This window comes from Aptenodytes forsteri, unplaced genomic scaffold, assembly GCF_000699145.1.
Source record: "Aptenodytes forsteri isolate BGI_AS27 unplaced genomic scaffold, ASM69914v1 Scaffold26, whole genome shotgun sequence".
Taxonomy (NCBI): Eukaryota; Metazoa; Chordata; class Aves; order Sphenisciformes; family Spheniscidae; genus Aptenodytes; species Aptenodytes forsteri.
In genome coordinates, this window is record NW_008794125.1 from 1349539 (window position 1) to 1368670 (window position 19132).

General features: G+C 54.1%; 1 protein-coding gene across 1 annotated transcript in view; it reads left to right on the forward strand.

Moving 5' to 3' along the window:
- The window catches only part of PPL (periplakin), a 21476-nt gene extending 3032 nt beyond the window's left edge, over positions 1–18444 (forward strand). The window contains exons 3-23 of the mRNA XM_009278320.2: positions 420–519; positions 1098–1252; positions 1796–1916; positions 2872–2997; positions 3286–3327; positions 3455–3616; positions 4081–4188; positions 4722–4817; positions 5835–5957; positions 6884–7030; positions 7894–8045; positions 8620–8717; positions 9015–9172; positions 10124–10302; positions 10394–10532; positions 11354–11547; positions 11907–12057; positions 12360–12443; positions 13444–13560; positions 14256–14348; positions 14846–18444. Coding sequence (XP_009276595.1) covers positions 420–519; positions 1098–1252; positions 1796–1916; positions 2872–2997; positions 3286–3327; positions 3455–3616; positions 4081–4188; positions 4722–4817; positions 5835–5957; positions 6884–7030; positions 7894–8045; positions 8620–8717; positions 9015–9172; positions 10124–10302; positions 10394–10532; positions 11354–11547; positions 11907–12057; positions 12360–12443; positions 13444–13560; positions 14256–14348; positions 14846–17530 — 5230 coding nt within the window. The 3' untranslated portion in view covers positions 17531–18444. The remainder of the gene's footprint in view (positions 1–419; positions 520–1097; positions 1253–1795; positions 1917–2871; positions 2998–3285; positions 3328–3454; positions 3617–4080; positions 4189–4721; positions 4818–5834; positions 5958–6883; positions 7031–7893; positions 8046–8619; positions 8718–9014; positions 9173–10123; positions 10303–10393; positions 10533–11353; positions 11548–11906; positions 12058–12359; positions 12444–13443; positions 13561–14255; positions 14349–14845) is intronic.
- Positions 18445–19132: the final 688 nt, after the last annotated feature.

Sequence of the window (19132 nt, forward strand, 5' to 3'; positions counted from 1 at the left end):
CAGCCTCAAACGGGCCATCTTGCCTGCGTTGCACAGATTCCAGGTCCTCTCTGCTGCTTGCTCAGACTCATCTCCACGCGTGACCCCCCCTCCGTCCCCTGCAAACAGCTCTTTTCTTCCTTGCTCCGAAGCCAAGGGAGGCTCAGGCTCGCCTACGGCATTGTTCCCATTTCGACCGTGCGGGAGACACTACATCCCCCCCCGCCACCCCCCTCCTGGCAGAGCAGCCGAGTATTTTGGAAAGTGTTAGAAAGGCAGCAGTGAGTCACACGCAGCTGCAGTGCCTGGCAGGCTCGGCTGGCCCCCAGCCACCCCCCGGGGTCACGGCACCCCGAGGGCAGCCCCCGGCAGCAGCTTAGGGCTGTGGCCGTGTTTGTGGGGTGGTGAGTCCCCCTCTTTCTCCTCCTCTTTCTCCCCAGCATCTCCAGCAAAGAGCTGACTGAGCTCATAGAGCGCCTGCAGAAAAATGCCGACCAGGTGGAGAAAAACATCGTGGAGGCCGACTCCCGAATGCAAAATGTAAGCAAGCCGTGGCCCCACGCGCACGGGCTCCTCCGAGCAGCCCTGTCCCCCTTTGCTCCCTCCTGCCGCAGCCCTTCCTGCTTCGCCACGGTCTCGTCTCCTCTCCTAAGGCACATGTGCACACCTGCCCTGCCCTGCGGCAGGTACGCGGGCTGCGATGATCCGTAACGGAGGGCTGCATGGGTTCCCCCGGCTCGTGGGAAGAAGGTGGGAGGGTGTAACAAGTGACGGGGTCCCGAAATTCTTCCCTACCCAGAGCTGGGTAGCACTGTGCAGAGCGGGGATGTGCATCCCTGGACGTGCATCCCAGCAGGCAGCTAGGATGGAGGAGAAGGGGCCTGAACCATCCTCCTCTCCCCAAAGGGTATGATGCATCCCGAGGCGACACAGCCCCCTAGCCACAGCCCTTCCTCAGGGCTAACACAGGCGAGGAGAAAGCAAAATACATCCCTGGGAGGACAGGAGACAGCAGAACTGCCCATCTCTGGTGCCCAGGGGCAGCGTGGCGGGACGACCTCTTGGATATCGTTTATTTTCCCCTCGTGACCCTTCCTCCCCGCTCTCTGCCTGCCCAGGACTTGCACAAGATCAAGGCATGCCAGCTAGCGCAGTACAAGGACCTGACGGCTCAGAAACTCACCGAGTCCGACAAGCTGCTCTATGTGCTGGATGGGGATGCAGCGGTCGCCCGGCACATGAAGCACCCCCAGGGTGACATGATCACAGAAGAGTGAGTATCTGCCGGGGGGAAACCCATCCCCACAGCCTTGCAGGGCGGGAGGATGCTTCTCCAGGGGCTCCGCTCAGCTCCTGCCTGCAGCTGGGGGAGGCACCGCAGGCTCCTCCACCGCCCAGCTTGCATTAAGGTGCATAACCCGCAGCCATCCGCGGGCAGGTGTTGAGTGAGAACGGCTGCACCCCTGCTGATGGCTGTGTATAAAGCTCTGCACGAAGCACGGTGGGGTGGTATCTGCCCAGCATATGGGCAGCCGATGCTCTCCCCCAGCACCAGCCTGCCCTGAGCTGGCAGACGAGCTGAGCAGCCCTTGGCAGAGGACGGGCGCACAGGAATCTTTGCCCTCTCCCTCCCCAGCCCATTGCACAATGCGGCTGCTGCCAGCCCGCCTGGCAGCGCTGGGCTCTCCGAGGTCCTCTAAGGACAGCCCCCCCCGCCTCCATAGGGGGGCTGGGAGAGGATCACCTACAGCCACCGATGCTAATGCCAGCCCATGCCCACATCCTGCATCTCACCCTCGTCTCTCCCTTCCCGCAGCATCCGGCAGCTGAAGGAACGAGTGGCAAACTTGCGTGTGAAACACGACCAGATCTACAACTTCCCCCTGCAGCGTATTGAGCCCCAGGTCAACTGGTCAACAGTGATCGAGGAGAAACAGGTACCAAGGGGACGGTCAGAGCCCCTGCCTGGGCAGCAGCACCAGCTGGGAACAGGCAGGACCTCGTGCATCTCCCCATGGAGAAACAGGCTCCTGGAAACCTTCTTGGCTGCCTGATACTGGCAGCAGCGAACAGCATGGGAAGGAGGTGGGGTGCTGGGTGGCAGGGGAGGGTGCAGAGATGATGGGGCAAAGCCAGCTGCTGCGGCACCAGGAATCGGTGCTCAAAGTGGCACCGCTGGCAGCAGCCAGGCTAAGCGAGGAAAAGCAGAGGATCGGGGGGCCGCGGGGGAGCGCACCGGCCTTCAGGGGATGGGCTCCTAAGGCTCAGCCTGCCCATTGACCGCTTGGGTGAGCTTGGGCAAACCTCTGCCCTTCTCCATCTGAGGATGGAGATCGCACTTCGTCTCCAGGCAATGTGCTCCAACGCCCCACTGTCCTAAGAGTGGAAAAGCTTCTCCTTATACCCAGTCTGTGCTTCTCCCGTTTCAATTTACGCCTGTCATCTCTCATCTTCCTACCACACACCACCCTGCAGAGCCTGGATCCGTCTACTCAACAACTTCCCCGTAGTTATGGGAAGGATGCTGTTAGGTGTCCCCCCCAAAGCCTTCTCCTGCCAAGGCTGAACCAGCCTCAGCCTCTCCTCTTGGGTCCTTGGCTTGGCATCCCCAGTCACCACCTGCTTTGGGCTCTACTCTGTGGCCCTTCCTCTTCATTTTATCCCAGCACTACACTCTTCCAGCCAGAAAAGGGTTAAAACCCCCAAACTGGCTTTCCCATGGCCACTGTCTGGCACAGCCGCCTTCACCCACGGGCTCCCAGGCACCCATGCGCTGCCGATACCGGAGCCCATCCAAGCCCAGCTCCATGTCCACCTCCAGGAGGAGTTTCCCAGGTCTTAGCCACCGCATCCCATTCCCCCATCACTAACCTCAACTCCTGTGTGCCTCAGGATGCGTTAAGCAGCAAGGGCTTCGGGACCGACCTGCCACTGGTCAACAGCCAAGTAGAAGAGCACAACATCTTCCACAATGAGGTCATGGCCATCGGCCCACACATCGCCAAGGAAGGCAACAAGGTCAGCTCTCCTGCCCCTCTCCCTGCTGCCCCACAGGGTTGGCCCCGTCCCGCGTCACTGATGAAGGCGAGGGCATCCCACCATCCAAGCTCCTACAGCCTGGACCAGGTTGGGTGGTCGCCCAGATCCACGCCTAACCTCGGAGCTGGGCATTGTACACCGACTCTAGCTTTACAATGAGGCAAATCCCATAAACCCCACATCCCCCTCCATCATCAAGGCCCCGCCAGACCACCACTCTCCAGAGACAAGCTCCTAACTCTTGCCTTGCTTCTCCTCTGTTACCAGGAATATAGGAGCGACTTCCAAGCCAAATACCAGAAGCTGCTGGTAAGAGACCTCCGAGATCCCAGGGGCAGAGCCCTTGTGCAGGGGTCCCTTGCTGGGGTGGCCAGGCACCCCCAGGGGACATGTGAAGAGGAGCTTTGGACTGAGCTCTCCCTCTGACCCTTTCCAGGCCGGCTCCCAGCAGCGGCAGCAGGATCTGAATTCCCTGCAGGACTACATGCAGCGCTGCACCAACAAACTCTACTGGCTGGATCAGCAGGCGAAGGACAGGACCCGTTACGACTGGAGCGACCACAACCTGGACTACCCTAGCCGGCGCCGGCAGTACGAGGTCCGTGCGCGCTCGTGTGCTGCCTGGCCCCGCACCGACTGGGTGCTTTGCAGCAAGGGAGGGCGGGCACGGAGCCAGGGGAGTAGGCTGGGGGTTGGATGGGGGCAGGAAACATCCCTTCCCCCGTGCCTCAATTTCCCCCACGCCATCATGAAGCACTTTGAGACGTACAGATGATAGCATATAGATAGTAAGGTTAATCCTTTCCTCCTGCCAGAAATAAGGCAATGAGGAAACTCCAGAGCTTCCTCATTCTCCTTCCCCTTACCTCAGCATTCACTTGGCAAGAGTCACATCTTTAGCAACATCTGCAAGGGAAGGAAAAGCGAGAGCTGCAGTAGGGGAACATCACGCTTTCTGTCTCGTGGAGCTGTTCAGGCCCTTTCAGAGTAGCTCAGTCACAGGACGCAGTCAGGGTCCTCTCTCTTTGCGTGGGGATCAGTATCTTGCCTGTCTCCATCTAGAACTTCATCCACCGGAAGCTGGAGGAGAAGGAGGAGGCCATCAACAAGCTGCACACGGATGGAGATCAGCTGCTCGCTCAGAATCACCCCGGAAAGAACGCCATCGAGGTGAGCATCAGGGACGGGCTCCAGCTTCCCGGCCTGCCCCGGTGCTCGGGGGACTTGCCCAGCCCTTCTCCAGTGTGGGACCTGGTGCCAACACGACTCTTGACTTTACTTCCTGGGATGCCAAGTGGGAAAAAGTCTTCTTCACGTGCAAGTGTGTAAACACCATCGGAGGAGCCGAGATAAACCTAAGTAGCTCTTCCCATCTTCCTCGTTCCTGTGTGATTACCCTGTGCCAGCCTACAAAGGATAAACTATGGTGGCAAGTTCCACCTTTGATGGGAAGATGGACATAAAGCCACAGGATTTGCCACCTCCTTCCACCCATCCCCACGCTCCCATCGGAGCATCCCAGCTTTGGACTAGCTCTCCGGTATTCCCATCCCAGCTTTGACCTGAGAGCATCTGGGTGGCTTCACAGGCAGCCAAGGAGTTGTTTGCTCAGGAGGGAAACGGGTACTTTCTGGTGGGCAGCCCAGGCTCACCCCTAGCACGGGGCGTCCTGCTAACGTCCACCTCCCACCTCTGTGTTGCAGGCTCACATCGAGGCAGTGCATGCCGACTGGAAGGAGTACCTCAACCTGCTGATCTGCGAGGAGAGCCACCTGAAGTTCATGGAGGACTTCCACAAGGTACCAGATCCCCAGGGGCAGCGAGCCACCGTTTGCTCTGCACAGCTCAGAGAGCAGGTGCTGGGTTGCAGGAGACCCCAGCAAACATACAAGCTCCTGCTGCTCTGGAAACAGGGTAGAAGACATTTAGTCCTCCAGTCTATGGGGCTTTTAAGGCTAGGAGGACCGCTTTGAGCTGATAACACAAGTCATAATTGCTCAAGCACCAAACAGTAATTGCCTGGCCAAAGCATAACTTGCAGAAAGCATCCGCTCCAATGCCGAGGCTCAAGAGCCACAGTCCAATGTCGGCATCCTTGTCCGCAGGACAGCAGAAGTATCTCGCAGAGGTACCTCACCCCCAAAACAAGGGACGGAGAGACCCTGCATGGTCCTCTCGGCAGCAGAACAGGTCCGAGTGGGGAAATTACACCTGCAGAAAGCAGAGTTGGCTGTCCGGGGAGCCCTGCGCAAGGGCTCAGCGCCCCAGCTGAGCTCAGCAGACAGATGTCTGCTGGATAAATTGCATCCGACAACCAGGGAGGCTCTGCAGGGGAGCAGGTCAGGCTGGATTCCTCTCCCACAGCCTGGGTGTGTTGACAACATGAGTCTGTTGCCAAAGCTGAATCCTGGTGCCCAGCCCAGGCAGTGCCTTTTGTAGGTATCTGCCAGAATAACTGCCCCAGGGGGTGGTTTGTGTGTGGAAGGGTTTGGCTCTGCCTTCTCCTTGGCACTGGCAATGGAGACACCACGCACTGTTGTGATGCTGTCCAAGTAAAACAAAATTGAGGGCGGGGAAAGGTGGGATTTAACAACTCTGCAGGAGAAGACCATGGAATAAGCTGCCCCTGGTTGTCTTTCCCCTAGCTCTGCTGTCCCGAGCATGGGAAATAGCGATTCCTCACCTTTCTCCAGGCACTTCCGAGTGCTCAGATGCCCATCATAGCTCCTGGTGGCTGTCCCTGCTCTAGGCAGCACGAAGACCAGGGTCATGTTTCAGCAGGACCCTCTCTCACAAGAGACTTTGCCTTTCTGCAGTTTCAGAAAGACACTAAGGATGCCCAGGAGCTCTTGAAGAAGGTGGATACGGACCTGGACCAAAAATTCAGCCCAGAGTTCAAGGACAGATACCAGCTCGAGTCTCTCCTCCGGGAGCTGGATGTGAGTATTGGTGCAGGTTCTGCCTGCAAGGGGGGAGGCAGCAGCAGGAGCCAGTGTCCCTACGACACCGATGGAGGGACATTCCTGTTGGAGCAGGCATCTAGCCCAGCTTTCAGCATGGCGAGCAGCAGGACCATGCTGCTGCCTCCCTTTCCCCGGCCTTCACCTGACTCTTCCTTCCCCTCTAGCTAGAGATTGCCTCCCCCATAGCAACGCAATTGCTCACTGGGTTGGTTTTTATTTGTTCTGTCATTGAGCTAGCACTCGTTAAAGGCGGGAGCATAATTAGACCTGCTGCCAGAGGAGGTTGTGGAACTTGCTGTACTGCCGAGAGCCGGGATGGGAGATCGCCCACTTGGGAAGGGCTGTGCTGAGCCGAGCCGCGGGCCCAGCCCAAGCCCAAGCATGCTGCAGCAGGCCCAGATGATGCACGTGTCTTGGGACAGCTGATAGCTCTTCCTGAGAGCGGTCCCTCTCCTCCTGCATGCTCCATCCCACTCAACATTGTGGGATACCCACCTGCACGGCTAGAAATAGAGCAACCGATGGAGAGCCTTTTCACGGGGCTCTAATTAGAGCTAATAGCTGGGAATGGGGCTATCTATCAACATGCAGCCAGGCAGATGTGGACCATACACCAGGGAATGCCTATTACTGCCCGGTGGCTAGTGCCAAGGCATGGCAACTCACGGGCACAGTCCCAGTCCTCAGCCTGGCTGCAAAAGTAGGCAGGAGAGTGCAGGAACACAACGGCTGCAGAGCAGGACCCAGGAGCCGTTTTCACTAGCATGAGCAAAAGAGAAGCCGCAGTCTCCGTCCTGGTAGTGTTGGTACGAGCTCCTCCCCGGCCCTTCCCCAGCTGGCAGAGCCCAGGAGCTCGTTCTTCCCACATTTCCCTACTGGTTTTGGTCGTTACCCTGTCCTAGGACCAGGAGAAGGCCTTGGACAAGTACAAGGCGGTGGTGAAGTCCCTGCAGGAGCGCAGCCAGCACGTCCTGCCCCTGCGGTACCGCCGTGAGATGCCGCTCCAGGCCATCCCCGTGGAGGCTCTCTGCGAGTACGAAAGCGAGCAGGTAACATCTCCGTCGTCCCATGAGCAAAGCAGAGGTGCTGCTGGGGACCGTCTCCTCAGGGGGCACTGGGGGTGGAAGAGACACCTGGGGAAAGAGCAGTTTTTGCCAGTGCCCAAGCGGCAATGTCTCCCGCAGCAGGGACAAGGCGAAGGTCGTGCTCGCCCTGGTGGGAAAGCAGGTTTTGCAGCTCAGGAGGAGCAGTGCAGGAGGGGTCTGGGGGAAATGCAGCCTCTGTCCGCCCTGCAGACAGCATGCCTATCACACACCCTTTGGGAGGCTGCGACAGCCCGGCTCTGTCACATTCCCACGCTCCCTGTGCTGGGACGGTGAAGATGTCCAGGCATGTTTCCGATCAAAGAATCTCACCCCAACATCACCAGCGCAGTCCCGGCGGGTACATCTGCATCCCCCCATCCCCACCATCACGGCATCAGTCTTTGCAGGACTGAGTAGTTGACGGAAAGGATGGGACAGCAAAGCCAGCAGACACCATGGGAGCGGCAGGGGCCTGGAGAGGAGCGAGCGGCTCGGGCTGACTCAGCTGCCTGCCTCTCCGCAAAGGAAAGCCACAGCACAGCCTTGGAAACGCCTTCTCATCTCTGCCCTAGTGGGAATTTGCTTGCCGTGGCTGTTGCAAGAGGAGGCATGGCTTCATACCTGAAGGCTCAGGGGAGGGAGGAGCAGGCACACGAGATTTCTGCAAGCAGCAGATACTTGGATAAGCAAGAGGGAGCAGAGAGAAAAGGGGTTGGGGTTTATGCTGGTCCTGCCGCCCCACAAGCGCAGCTCCCCGGGGCTGCCGGTGTGGAGCAGAGCGGGTGGTGTTTCCTGACCTGCTGCTGTGACCGGTTCCTGTCCCCCAGGGCCAGATAAGCCGAGGAGCCCACTACACGCTGCAGAAGAACAGCGGAGATGTTTGGGAAGTGGCAGACAGCTCAGGAGACAAGATCAGCGCCCCGGGGGTCTGCTTCATGATCCCCCCACCTGATGCAGAAGCAATAGCGCTGGCGGATCAGTACGTGCCCCCCAGCCTGCCGTGACGGACCCTCCCGCTGCCCCGGCAGCCTTTGCCCTTTCCTTCACCAGCCCCAGGCCATGCCACCAGCGCTGCAACCCCCCCAGTCTGGCAGCGCTGACGGTGGGCTCCTGCCCCGATTCCCACAGCGAAGCCGTGCCTGTTTGAAGCCTCAGGCTTCCTCCAGGAGGGATTCCTGCACCCTCCTGCTTGCACACAAGATCCCACCTAGCAAAGTGGGGCCAGCTCAGAGCCGTCCAGGTCCCCCCCCCTCCTCTGGGGGGCCAGTACAGCAGGGAGAGCTGCCCATCCCTCCCTCAGCAGGCAGGTACCTGCCTTTGCTGCCTCTCCCCTGCCCTCACCCCTCCGGTGAAGACACTGCTCTACCCCTTTGCCAACATGGGGTGAAGGTGCCTCTCCCCTACTCGCTTCGTGGCTGCCTCGAGGGCCCAGGTCCCGCAAACCCCTCCAGAGCTGCACCTCCTTCCTGGAGCAGCGCCAGGATGGGCGACGGGGTGATGGAGGGGCCGAGGGCCTGACTCAGACCTCATGCCCACGCTGTCCCGTTTTGCAGAATTGCCGATCACTACGTGACTGTGAAGGAGAAGACGGCCAACTGCAAGAACATCCTCCAGCAGCGCCACGAGGGGCTGAAGGCAGACAGCATTGGAGGTGCGGCTCTGCAAGGGCAGCTTGGGGCTTGCCCCTTCCCAGGCACAAAAAGGCCGCTGTAGCCTTGAACTTAGGTGGTGACCCATCTTAGGGGGGATGTCACCAAGAGCTTCCCATCTCCTAAGGGTCCTGGGGACAACAGCGCTGGGATACGTGCAGGGGCAGAGCAGCCAGGCTGCGGTCGCAGCGGGCAGGGCTCAGGGAGTAGAGGGCGATGCGGGTTTTGCACTCACTAGTGGGATCGAGCCTAGACCCAGCTTCCAACCACCTTTAACCTGGTCCCCCCTCCTTATCCAGATGCTGCATCGGTTCGGGGGCGCCAGCTTCTGGCAGGGCTGGAGAAAGTTAACAGCGACCTGGACAAGCAGGAGAAAGCAATAACGGCAAACCTCCGTCCGCCGCTGGAGCAGAGTCGGGCTGTGCAGGACAGCACCGAGCGCTCCAAGGACCTGAAGGTACGGGGCTGTGGAAGCAGACTGACGGTGCCGTACAGGGACCATGCTCCCAGGGGGTCTCCAGGGTGGCCCTCAGTACGCCGGGTGCTGTAAGCGCTCCCTGAGCCCAGGAGCATGCAGGCATGGAGTCATGCTTACAGCTGGCTGCTTCTTCCAGTGGAGATGGGGAGCAGCCCTTTGAGCAGCCTCAGAAGCCAAAAACCTTTGCCCTGCCCTCCTGGCCCAGCTCGGTCACAGAAAGGTTGAATGGGAAAAAGGTGATGGCTGCAGAGTGTGGGTTGTGAGGAAGAGAGGGGAGCCCTCAAGTTTTGATCCTGCCCATATTCTGAGCACAGCAGGGATGTTAACTTTGCCACCACCATCATCAGCTCAGAAAGGAACAGGAAAACACTTATGGTCCAGGGCACTGTTTCTCTTTGTGGACCTGCTCCACTACCCTCCAGTGCTGGCAGCATCCTGCTCCTTTCCTCTCCTTCAGACCCCTAATTAAGCCAGGCTCCGTGCCACAAACCTCCCTCAGTTTAGGAGGAAGTTCAGGTCCTGGTTACATCACCTGCTGAGGGCTGTGTCAAAATCCAGGTGCCACCACAAGTGAAAGCAAATTGCTCCAACTGCCTGCAGCGCTTTGATGTCCAGGCAAGAATTCATCCGTCAGGCTGCAGAGCCCAACGGTCCAGATGAGTCCAGCATGTTTCTGACAGAGCTAGAGCTGGTGGGAACCACTCCCCAGCCAGAGTTTCCTTGCTAAGGGCTAGCTAGCCTGCCCCAGAAGAGATACAAGTCAACAGAAAATATCCTTTTGTCCCCTACAGGGCTGAAAGGCACCTGCCATCAAACACAAGCCCTCAGCCCTGACCTCTCTTCTCACACTGGACAGCCAAGGGTCAGCTTCTCTGTCATGTAGCCACAAGGTCTTAGTTCAATTGCTCAAAGGCTTTGTTCCTACTGCAGAACATCACCAATGAGGTCCGTCGCATTGAACCCGAGAAAATGAGGAAGATCCAGGAGTGTGAGGTCTTCATTGAATCCGTGCCGAACACTGGCAGCGCCACCTTGGTAAAGAACAAGGTAGAGAATACCAACAAGAAGTACGACCGCGTGGTCCAGCTGCTCAGCGCTGCCCAAGAGAAGTAAGTCATGGCTTCAGCCCGGCACGATGTAGGATCCTGCAGAAGACAGGGGCAGGCGTGCTTAAACACCTTTCCTCTCGCGTCCATACAGAGTTGAGGTGGCCATGCACCTCGAGAGGAGCCTCCAACAAGGCCGAGACCTGCTGTCCACCTATGAGAACAAACTGGTCATAGATGACACGGTACCAGAGGATTTGCGGGTGGTAGACCGTAAGAAAGAAGAGCTGCTGGTGAGTCTTGTCTCCAGCCAGTTTTCCACCCTACTGACATACTCCACATACAAAACCACTTTCCACAAGCTGGGGTAATTGCCGCTCAACTCACAAGCTTGAATCAGTTGGTAAAGGGATGGCTTCCTCCAGCTGGAGGTGAGGCCTCACGTTCACTGCAGTGATCCCCACCTACTTTAACTGCAAACCCCTCCCATCCCCAAACCAGAAAGCAAATGCCAGTTGAATACTTGTGATTTGACGAAAGGACTGATGGAGAAGTGAAGGATAAAATGGTCTGGGAAAAGCAACGCAGGGGTCTGACACATGAAAGAGATGGACCTAGCAAGGCTTTGAGAACAGTTATCGCTAGGAAAAGCTACCAACCAAAATTGGCAATCCTTCTGCTAGAAAGGCCAAGAACTGGCTAGGCCAGAATTTTACGTCCTTCTTCAGCTTTTCCATCAAGTCCCCAAGCTCAGACTAGCATGCAAAAGCTTTCACAGCTCCTTCTGGAGCTGCTGCCCTGGCAGGAACAGGGTTTAAGGCTTGCATGAGGAACACCAAACATTTTGCACATAGTATGCTTGCTTCTAAAGATTAACAAGGTGGAGAAGGGAGCAAGAGCTAGCTTTTCTCCCCATCAGGTTTACCAGATGGCTCTGCTTATGATGCAAGCCTCTAACTTGCTTTTCTCCACAACCTGTAGCACTACTGCAGCTCAGCCGTTCCTCAGCATCCTCTGCCGCTCCAGTGCAGTAGCTGGTGTTGATGGGGAACAGTAACAAAAGCCTGGCATGTGTGCAACCCCAGAGAATCCGTCTCTCCTGCTTTTTCCACAGGCCATGGGCACCGAGCTCCAATCCAAGAGGTTCCTGCTCAATGAAGCAGAGCAGAACTTGCTAAGGACGAAGACGTGCTCCAACACCCTGGCCAGCAAGTTCCAGGAGCACTGCCCCGATATCGAACGGCAAGAAGCTGAGCTCTACAAACTCAACCAGCGCTTCAACAACCTCAGCAAGCAAATCGACCACAGGTAAGACAGAGGACACGATCCAGCTAGGACTAGAGAGCCGGGATATTTACAGTGGAGTTGGAACCACACTGAATCTGGAAGAGGCATAACACCATCACGGGAATGAGCAGTCGCAGAAGGGCTTCCAGGGAGGGCTAAGGAGGAACAGAGAGAGGCTCCTGGCATGCACTGGCTGGGTAGATCTGAGCAGCCTTTAGGATTAAGTGCTCTTGCAACAGAGATGGGGACTTTGGCAAGAAAACAACTCTGGCTCACATCTGTGTCTTTAGGGAGCAGGGGAAGCGGGGACGGGTTAAGAGGTGTTTGCAGAAGACCCAAGAGATGTGATAATACTGAAGTTGAGCTGATTTCCCCCACAGAACGCAGACCCTGCAGAAAGCAAAAAGCGCCTATTCCAACTACCGCACCAACTATGACAAAGTCAACCAGTTCCTGTGCAACATACCTAACTACGAGCCGCAGGAGACCGACAACATCCAGCAAGTGGAAATGAAGCTGAAGAACCAAGCGGTAATTCTTTCTGAGAGCACCCCGGGCTCCACGGGGAGAGGAGAAGGAACAGCACTAAAAGATAAGGAATAGAACTTAGATGGCTCCTGAACATAAAATGGAAAAATATAAATACTTATTAGCTTTATTTATTTTTACGCTATACGGTCCCACTGTCCTACCTGTGCCTCATTTACATGTAGAAGGGCAGCTCAAGAAGGTTGTAATTCTCGGTGTTGCAATTTTAATGGCAACCCTCAAAAAGGCTGAACAATGCGTTTGGATTTTGTGTTCCCTTTGACATGTATCTCTCTGCATGCCAGGCACTCCTCAGTGACATTACAAGCAAGGAACAGGAGGTACAGAAGGTCTCCACCACAGCTCAGCAATACCAGCAGGCAGTGAAGGTAAGGACTGCAATCCTGCTGGTGGGAGAACTTTAACATAGAATAGTTTGGGTTGGAAGGGATCTTTGAAGGTCATCTAGCCCAACCTCCCTGCAATGAGCAGGGACATCTTCAACTAGATCAGGTTGCTCAGAGCCCCGTCCAACCTGACCTGGAATGTTTCCAGGGATGGGGCATCCACCACCCCTCTGGGCAACCTGTGCCAGTGCTTCACCACCCTCAGCGTAAAACATTTCTTCCTTAGATCTAGTCTGAATCTCCCCTCTTTTAGTTTAAAATCATTCCCCCTTGTCCTATTGCTACAGTCCCCTACAGGACTAAAAAGTCCCTCCCCATCTTTCTTATAAGCCCCCTTTAAGTACTGACAGGCTGCACTGAGGTCCCCCTGGAGCCTTCTCTTCTCTAGGCTGAACAACCCCAACTCTCTCAGCCTTTCCTCATAGCAGAGGTGTTCCACCCTCTGATCATTTTCGTGGCCTCCTCTGGACCCGCTCCAACAGGTCCGTGTCTTTCCTGTGCTGAGGGCTCCAGAGCTGGATGCAGTGCTGCAGGGGGGTCTCACCAGAGCAGAGCAGAGGGGCAGAATCACCTACATCCTACAAGGAGCCACCTAAAGAAAGCCTAGTGCCCTTGCTCAGTCAACCGATGAGCTAAAACCAGGCTACATCTGCTCTGACATTGACATCATGTGGCCATTAGCGTGGCAACTGGCTCAGATTTATTGTCTGTGAAAGGAGGATTTCCACTCCAAGCCCAGCCTTGGTAAGGCAGCTGGAAGGTCAGCATACCCCTGCAGCTGTGCTGTTATGGTCACAGGGCAGTACCCGACTCAGAACCTGCTGGGAGGTCCTGCCAACAGTGCTCCACATCCCACCATCCTCAGCAGCTCGCCTAACACACAGGTCAAGGGAAGAAGTCATTAAAGCCAGGGTTTAGGAGGGACCTGTGCATGAAGGGGACCCAGTAATCTCACTTTCCTCCTGGGAACTTCTTCCCACAGGACTATGAGTTGGAAGCAGAGAAGCTACGGTCCATCCTCGACCTAGAGAACGGCCGGAATGGGTACATGAGCAAGAAGCCCCGGCTCCAGTCTCCAGCCGCAAAAGTGAAAGAGGAGGTAAATAAGGGGTGGCCTACAGCGAGCTAAAGCAGATGGCAGCTTATGGAACCAGTGGGGATTTTGCAAACAGTTATATTTACTGTCGGTGGCCTTGGTCCCAGAGGGGACTGCAGGGGAGGGCGGAGAATCGGCGGGGGGAAGGGATTTTTCATCATTCTTAACCCATCCATTTTTTTGGACTAGGCTGGCCAGAATGAGAGAGGGAAAATACTGGATTTAGCACTTCCCTTCTGAAAGGGGAAAGGGGGGAGAAAAGCCAAAACCCTGAAATTTTTCCCCTCCCAAGACTTTGTGAGGGGAGAGTGAGATTTTGCCACTGAAGACTGCATGCTAGATAGAAATACTTACAGTGAGAGCAGGCCACAAGCTACTTATTTATGCAGGATCTGTTTGCTACCTGCCTCAAACTCATCCTGCCTGTCGAGGCAGGCAGCCAGAAGCGTCCACCCGGTTCTTCCTCGGCTGCATCTCTTTTTGCATCTCTTGAGAAGGAAACATACAGTATGACCATGAGAGTGTGTGTGCACGAGAATCACTCTTCCTCCCCCAAAGCCTGGCAGATCACCACTGTAGGTTTTTAGAAGAGCACCCAGGGTTACTTCTTTAGGGCCTGGCCATTGCTTCTATGCAGCAAGTCTTGACCAAGCACCCCTGGTTCCACCACCTTTTCTCAATGCATTTTTGTTCTGCAGGAAGCTGTTCTGGCAGCCAAGTTCACCGAAGTAAATGCTGTGAATAAACAGAGGCTGCAGAATCTGGAGTTCGCTCAGAGCCTCCTGCGGCAGGTAAGCGATCACCAGGAGCAACATGATACTGAAAGGACAGTCGTGTAAATAATATACGCGTGTGCCTTTGCTATTACAAGTTGAACTGGAAACAAATCTAGTGTTTCATGCCTCCAAAATCATTAATCGGCAGACACTTAAATCAGATATACAACCCCTCTGTGTTTCCCACCCATCTCCCACTCACCCTAGGAAGCTCCCCATCAGTTTTAACACCTCTTTTGCCAAACCCATGCCAGAATTAGCGTCCCTCGTGGCCAAAAGCTTTGTTTTGACAGCAACAGGCATCGCAGAAAGCATTTCTCAGGCTGGGAATCCACAGAGCAGTTCAAGAGCAGCCTGTTTGCAAATATCCCCACTCAGCATTTGCAATAGGCAACCTCCATTAACCAAGATCAACATCCTCCTGTCGTTTTGTCACAGGAGGCACTGAAAATAAGCACCAAAAGTATGATTATTTGGGTTTTTTTGACTGCGCATTCTTTTTTCAACAACAGCAACCAGAGGTTCAAGTGACACAGGACTTTGTCCAGACCAAAAAATGCGTGAGGCCCGTGGAAGAAGTCTGGAAGTTGAAGAAAGAGCTTGAGGATGAGACTCAGCGTCGGCAACAGCTAGAAGCTGAGATCAAAGCCATTCAGAACAACATTGTCCACCTGCAAAACCAGAAGCCCCAAGAAACTGTTGTTAAGAAAGAACTGCTGAAGAAAGTGCCTGACCCTCAGCTGGAGCAGAGCTTCCACGAACTGCAGCAAAACCTAGCAGAAGAGCAGCGCAAGAACCAGGTGCTCCAGGATGAGCTGGAGGCTCTTAAAATCAGGCTGCGCGTTTTGGAGCACGAGAAGAGGGAAGGAGGGCAGGAGTACATCGTGAAAGAGGTACTGCGTATTGAACAAGATAAGGCTCAAGCTGATGAAATCCTGAAGCTCAAAGAAGAATTGGAAGAGCTCAGGAGGCAGGAAGGAACCAGAGAGAACGAAGTCACCCTTTTACGCCAACAAATCGCTGTGCTGTCCAGCGAGAAGAACAAAGAGCAGGAGAAGGTAACGGAGAAGGAGGTGCTGAAGCTGCAGAACGATCCCCAGCTGGAGATGGAATTCCGGATGTTGCAAGAGAACAAGCAGAGGGAGAGCGCCCTTCGGCAGAAGCACGAGGAAGAGCTCAGCTTCCTCCGGGACAAGCTCAAACGTCTTGAGAAGGAACGGGCCATCGCCGAGGGCAAAATTACCGTCAAGGAGGTGCTGAAGGTAGAGAAAGACATAGCCATTGAGAGAGAGGTGAATGAGCTCCGGCGCCAGTACGAAGATGAGAAGTCCAAGGGTCGTTCCAATGAGCGGGAAAAGGCTGAGCTGCTCCGGAAGATCCAGCTGCTGGAAGAAGAGAACGCCAAGGTGGTTGTCCAGGAGAAAGTGCGTGAGATTGTGCGCCCAGATCCCAAGGCTGAAAATGAAGTTGCCAACCTTCGTTTGGAGCTGGTAGAGCAGGAGAGGAGATACCGAGGTGGTGACGAACAGCTGAAGAGCTGCCAGAATGAGTTGGCTGCTCTGAGGAACAGAGGGCCACTGGTAGAAGTCAAAGAAGTCATTAAGGAGGTCATTAAGTACAAGAATGATCCAGAAACTGAAAAGGAGCTACAGCGACTCCGGGAGGAAATCATAGAGAGGACAGGAGCAATTGAAAGAGCTGACCTTGAGATCTACCAGCTGAAACAAGAGATACAAGCTTTGAAAGATACCAAACCTCAAGTGCATACGAAGGAAGTTGTTCAAGAAATTCTGCAGTTTCGGGAAGACCCCAAGACTAGAGAGGAGGTAGAGTCTCTGAGAGTGCAGCTAGCAGATGAACAGATGAAACACATTGACCTGGAGAGGGAGCGGCTACTCCAAGAAGAGAAAGTAAGACAGAAGGAGGAAGAACTTTCCCAGGTGAAGGAGAAGGTGGTCCAGCAGGAAGTAGTGAAGTATGAGCAAGATCCTGCCTTGAAAGCTGAAGTCAACTCCTTCTCTCAGAGCATTGAGAGCGAGCTGAAGCAAATTGATTGCCTCCGTGAAGAACTCCGCAAGCTGCAGAGAAGGCGGTCTGAGCTAGAGCGTCAGCTAGAAGAACTTGAGAAAGAAAGACAGGCCCGCAGAGAGGCTGAACTGGAGGTGCAGAGGCTGAAGATTAGGTTGAATGAGCTGGAAGAACAGGAGAGGGAGACAACAGAACGAGTGACTGTGAAACAGAAAGTGATCCTTCAGCAAGATCCCCAGCAAGAGAAGGAGCACTCCCTCCTTAAGCTGGAGTTAGAAGAAGAAAAGCACCGGAGACAAGTCTTGCAAACTGAACTAGAAGCCCTGAGAAAGAAGCTCCTTTCTTTGGAGAAGATGGAGGTCAAAGAGAAAGTGGTCTTTTCAGAGAGCGTCCAAGTGGACAAAGGAGACACGGAGTACGAGATTCAAAAGCTGAAGAGCAATCTGGAAGAAGAAAGTAGGCGTAAGAGGGAGCTAGATGCAGATATCAACTGCCTCGAAACCAGGCTGTCCGAGGTGGAATTCAACAACTCCAAGTCATCAAAGGAGCTAGACTTATTAAGGGAGGAAAACCACAAACTGCACCTTGAGAAACAGAACCTGCTGATGGAAACAAGGAGACTGCAGTCAGAGATTGAACTCACAGCAACAGAAACTCGGGATTTGAGAAACATGACCCACGTGGACAGTGGAATAAACCTGGACTCCAGATTCCAAGCTTTGGAAAGAGAGTTAGATGAACTGAAGCAGTTATCCAGAGAAAAAGACGCAGAGATCGAGCAACTCCAGAATCGCCTCAAGACAGTGGCTATCAAGAGGGAACAAAGAGAGAACCACCTGAGGCGCTCCATTGTGGTCATTGACCCCGATACAGGAAAAGAAATGTCTCCAGAGGAAGCTCACGTGTTTGGCCTCATTGAATGGAGCCTGTTTGTCAAACTGAAGAGTCAGGAATGTGACTGGGAGGAGATCTCAATAAAGGGTCCCAATGGGGAATCATCTGTGATCCTCGACAGAAAGTCTGGTAGAAAGTTCTCAATTGAGGATGCCTTGAAGAGCGGAAGGCTAACCATGGCTCAGTACAACAGTTACCTCAACAAGGAGATGTCGATCCAGGAGTTGGCAGTCTTGGTGTCCGGAAGTAATTACACAGCGCTCCATCCACTTTAGAAACTTTTTCTTAAGAGCAGCTAGTCAGAGCTGCACCACTTGTTAGACTACCAGATCACTGCAAATCCTTGCCCTCCTTTGCGTCTTCCAAAATGCTAGAGCCTCTGCCCCAGCCATGCTACGAAGCCACACTGCTTGCTGTCATACACTGCAGAAAAGCACCACCAGTAGTGGAAAACACATTTGTCAGGACTACAGCAAAACTTTCTCCCCCTCTTCATCCCTACCTAATCGCTCAACCTAACAAAAACCAAGACAAGAAGCCTTAGGACAGTGAAGTACCTGAAGTCCAAAGACTCAGTAGAACCTGCAGTTTCCTCAACGTATACTCACGTAGTCGCATAAAACGCTGTGTACAGCGGTCATTAGGGAGACTGAAGGTCAAGATGAGTCCGAGGTGACCAGCAGGAGCTGGTTACGTCAGCTGCATGTTGGTAAGCCAGACAGTTTCATCGTGGACAACTGACTAAATGATGGGATCGTCCTCCGAGAAAACCAGCTCTGTAAAAACAAAGGTGTGCTACACATCTGAATTCAGTATCGCCACATTAATACCTAAACACCATCATTTTGTTCACCTACGTGCCTATGCTGCTGGGGAAGAGTGAAGCCGATGTAATTTGATGGCGTCAGCCGTAGATCCAGGAGGAGCATTCATACACCACAGAGGTCACCAAGAAGTACGTGAAGAGATAGATGGCTGTATTGCCAAACACAAGAGGGTAGTGTAAAGCATGCAGCTGAAACGCAGAGTGCCTTCGAAACACAGTTAGCTTACCTCATGGTTAAAAGCCGTTTGTGCTGGTATTTTACTGGATGGAGTTACACGCAGCTACATGTTTCATTTACTTGTGTAAGGGAATGGGAAATAGAGGGGAATTCTATTTATAGTACAAAATAAAAGTGCAGTGGTTCCAATCAGAAGTTGTTTTTTCTTTATTAATTACGGCAGTCTCTTGATCTTTGGCTTTATAGAAAGATTCCATTTCAGAGTCAAAGTTAAAAAAATAAGACTCTTCATTTTAGCTGTTGACTCTTTTCCAAGAGGAAAATTGCTGGAGCGGCATTAGAGCTGGGACTAATTAGCAGCATTAATGGGAGCGAACGGCACTAACAAATGGGACTGCAGCTGCAGGAAGAGAGGGAATTGCGGTAGGACGGTACCAGGGGCTTCCACATCTAGAACATGTTCATTTGCTTTTTCCCAAATTTTGGCTAATACCCGAACGCCAGTAAACTCTGCTGTCAACAAAAGCAGCCGTAAGCATTCACTGCATATCCATCCTGGCTTTGGGAATTAACCCCATTATTTTACCTTTGTGAATGAAATGATCACGCAGGATCCCACCGTTGCTCCAGGGTCTGAACCCCACTTGTTCCTTCCAGCAGATGTCAACTTCAAGCATCAGCAGGAGCATACCGAATGAGAATATGCAATTCTACCACCACAACGGCTAGAAACAGAGCTGTAATGTACTTACCATGTAAGAGACTTTAGTTAAAACAGCAAATAATTCATTACTCACTCAAGAAACAGATGATCAAGAGATGATCATCCAAGCTGAAACACAAATTTTTGAAAACGAAGTCATGAAACTAGAG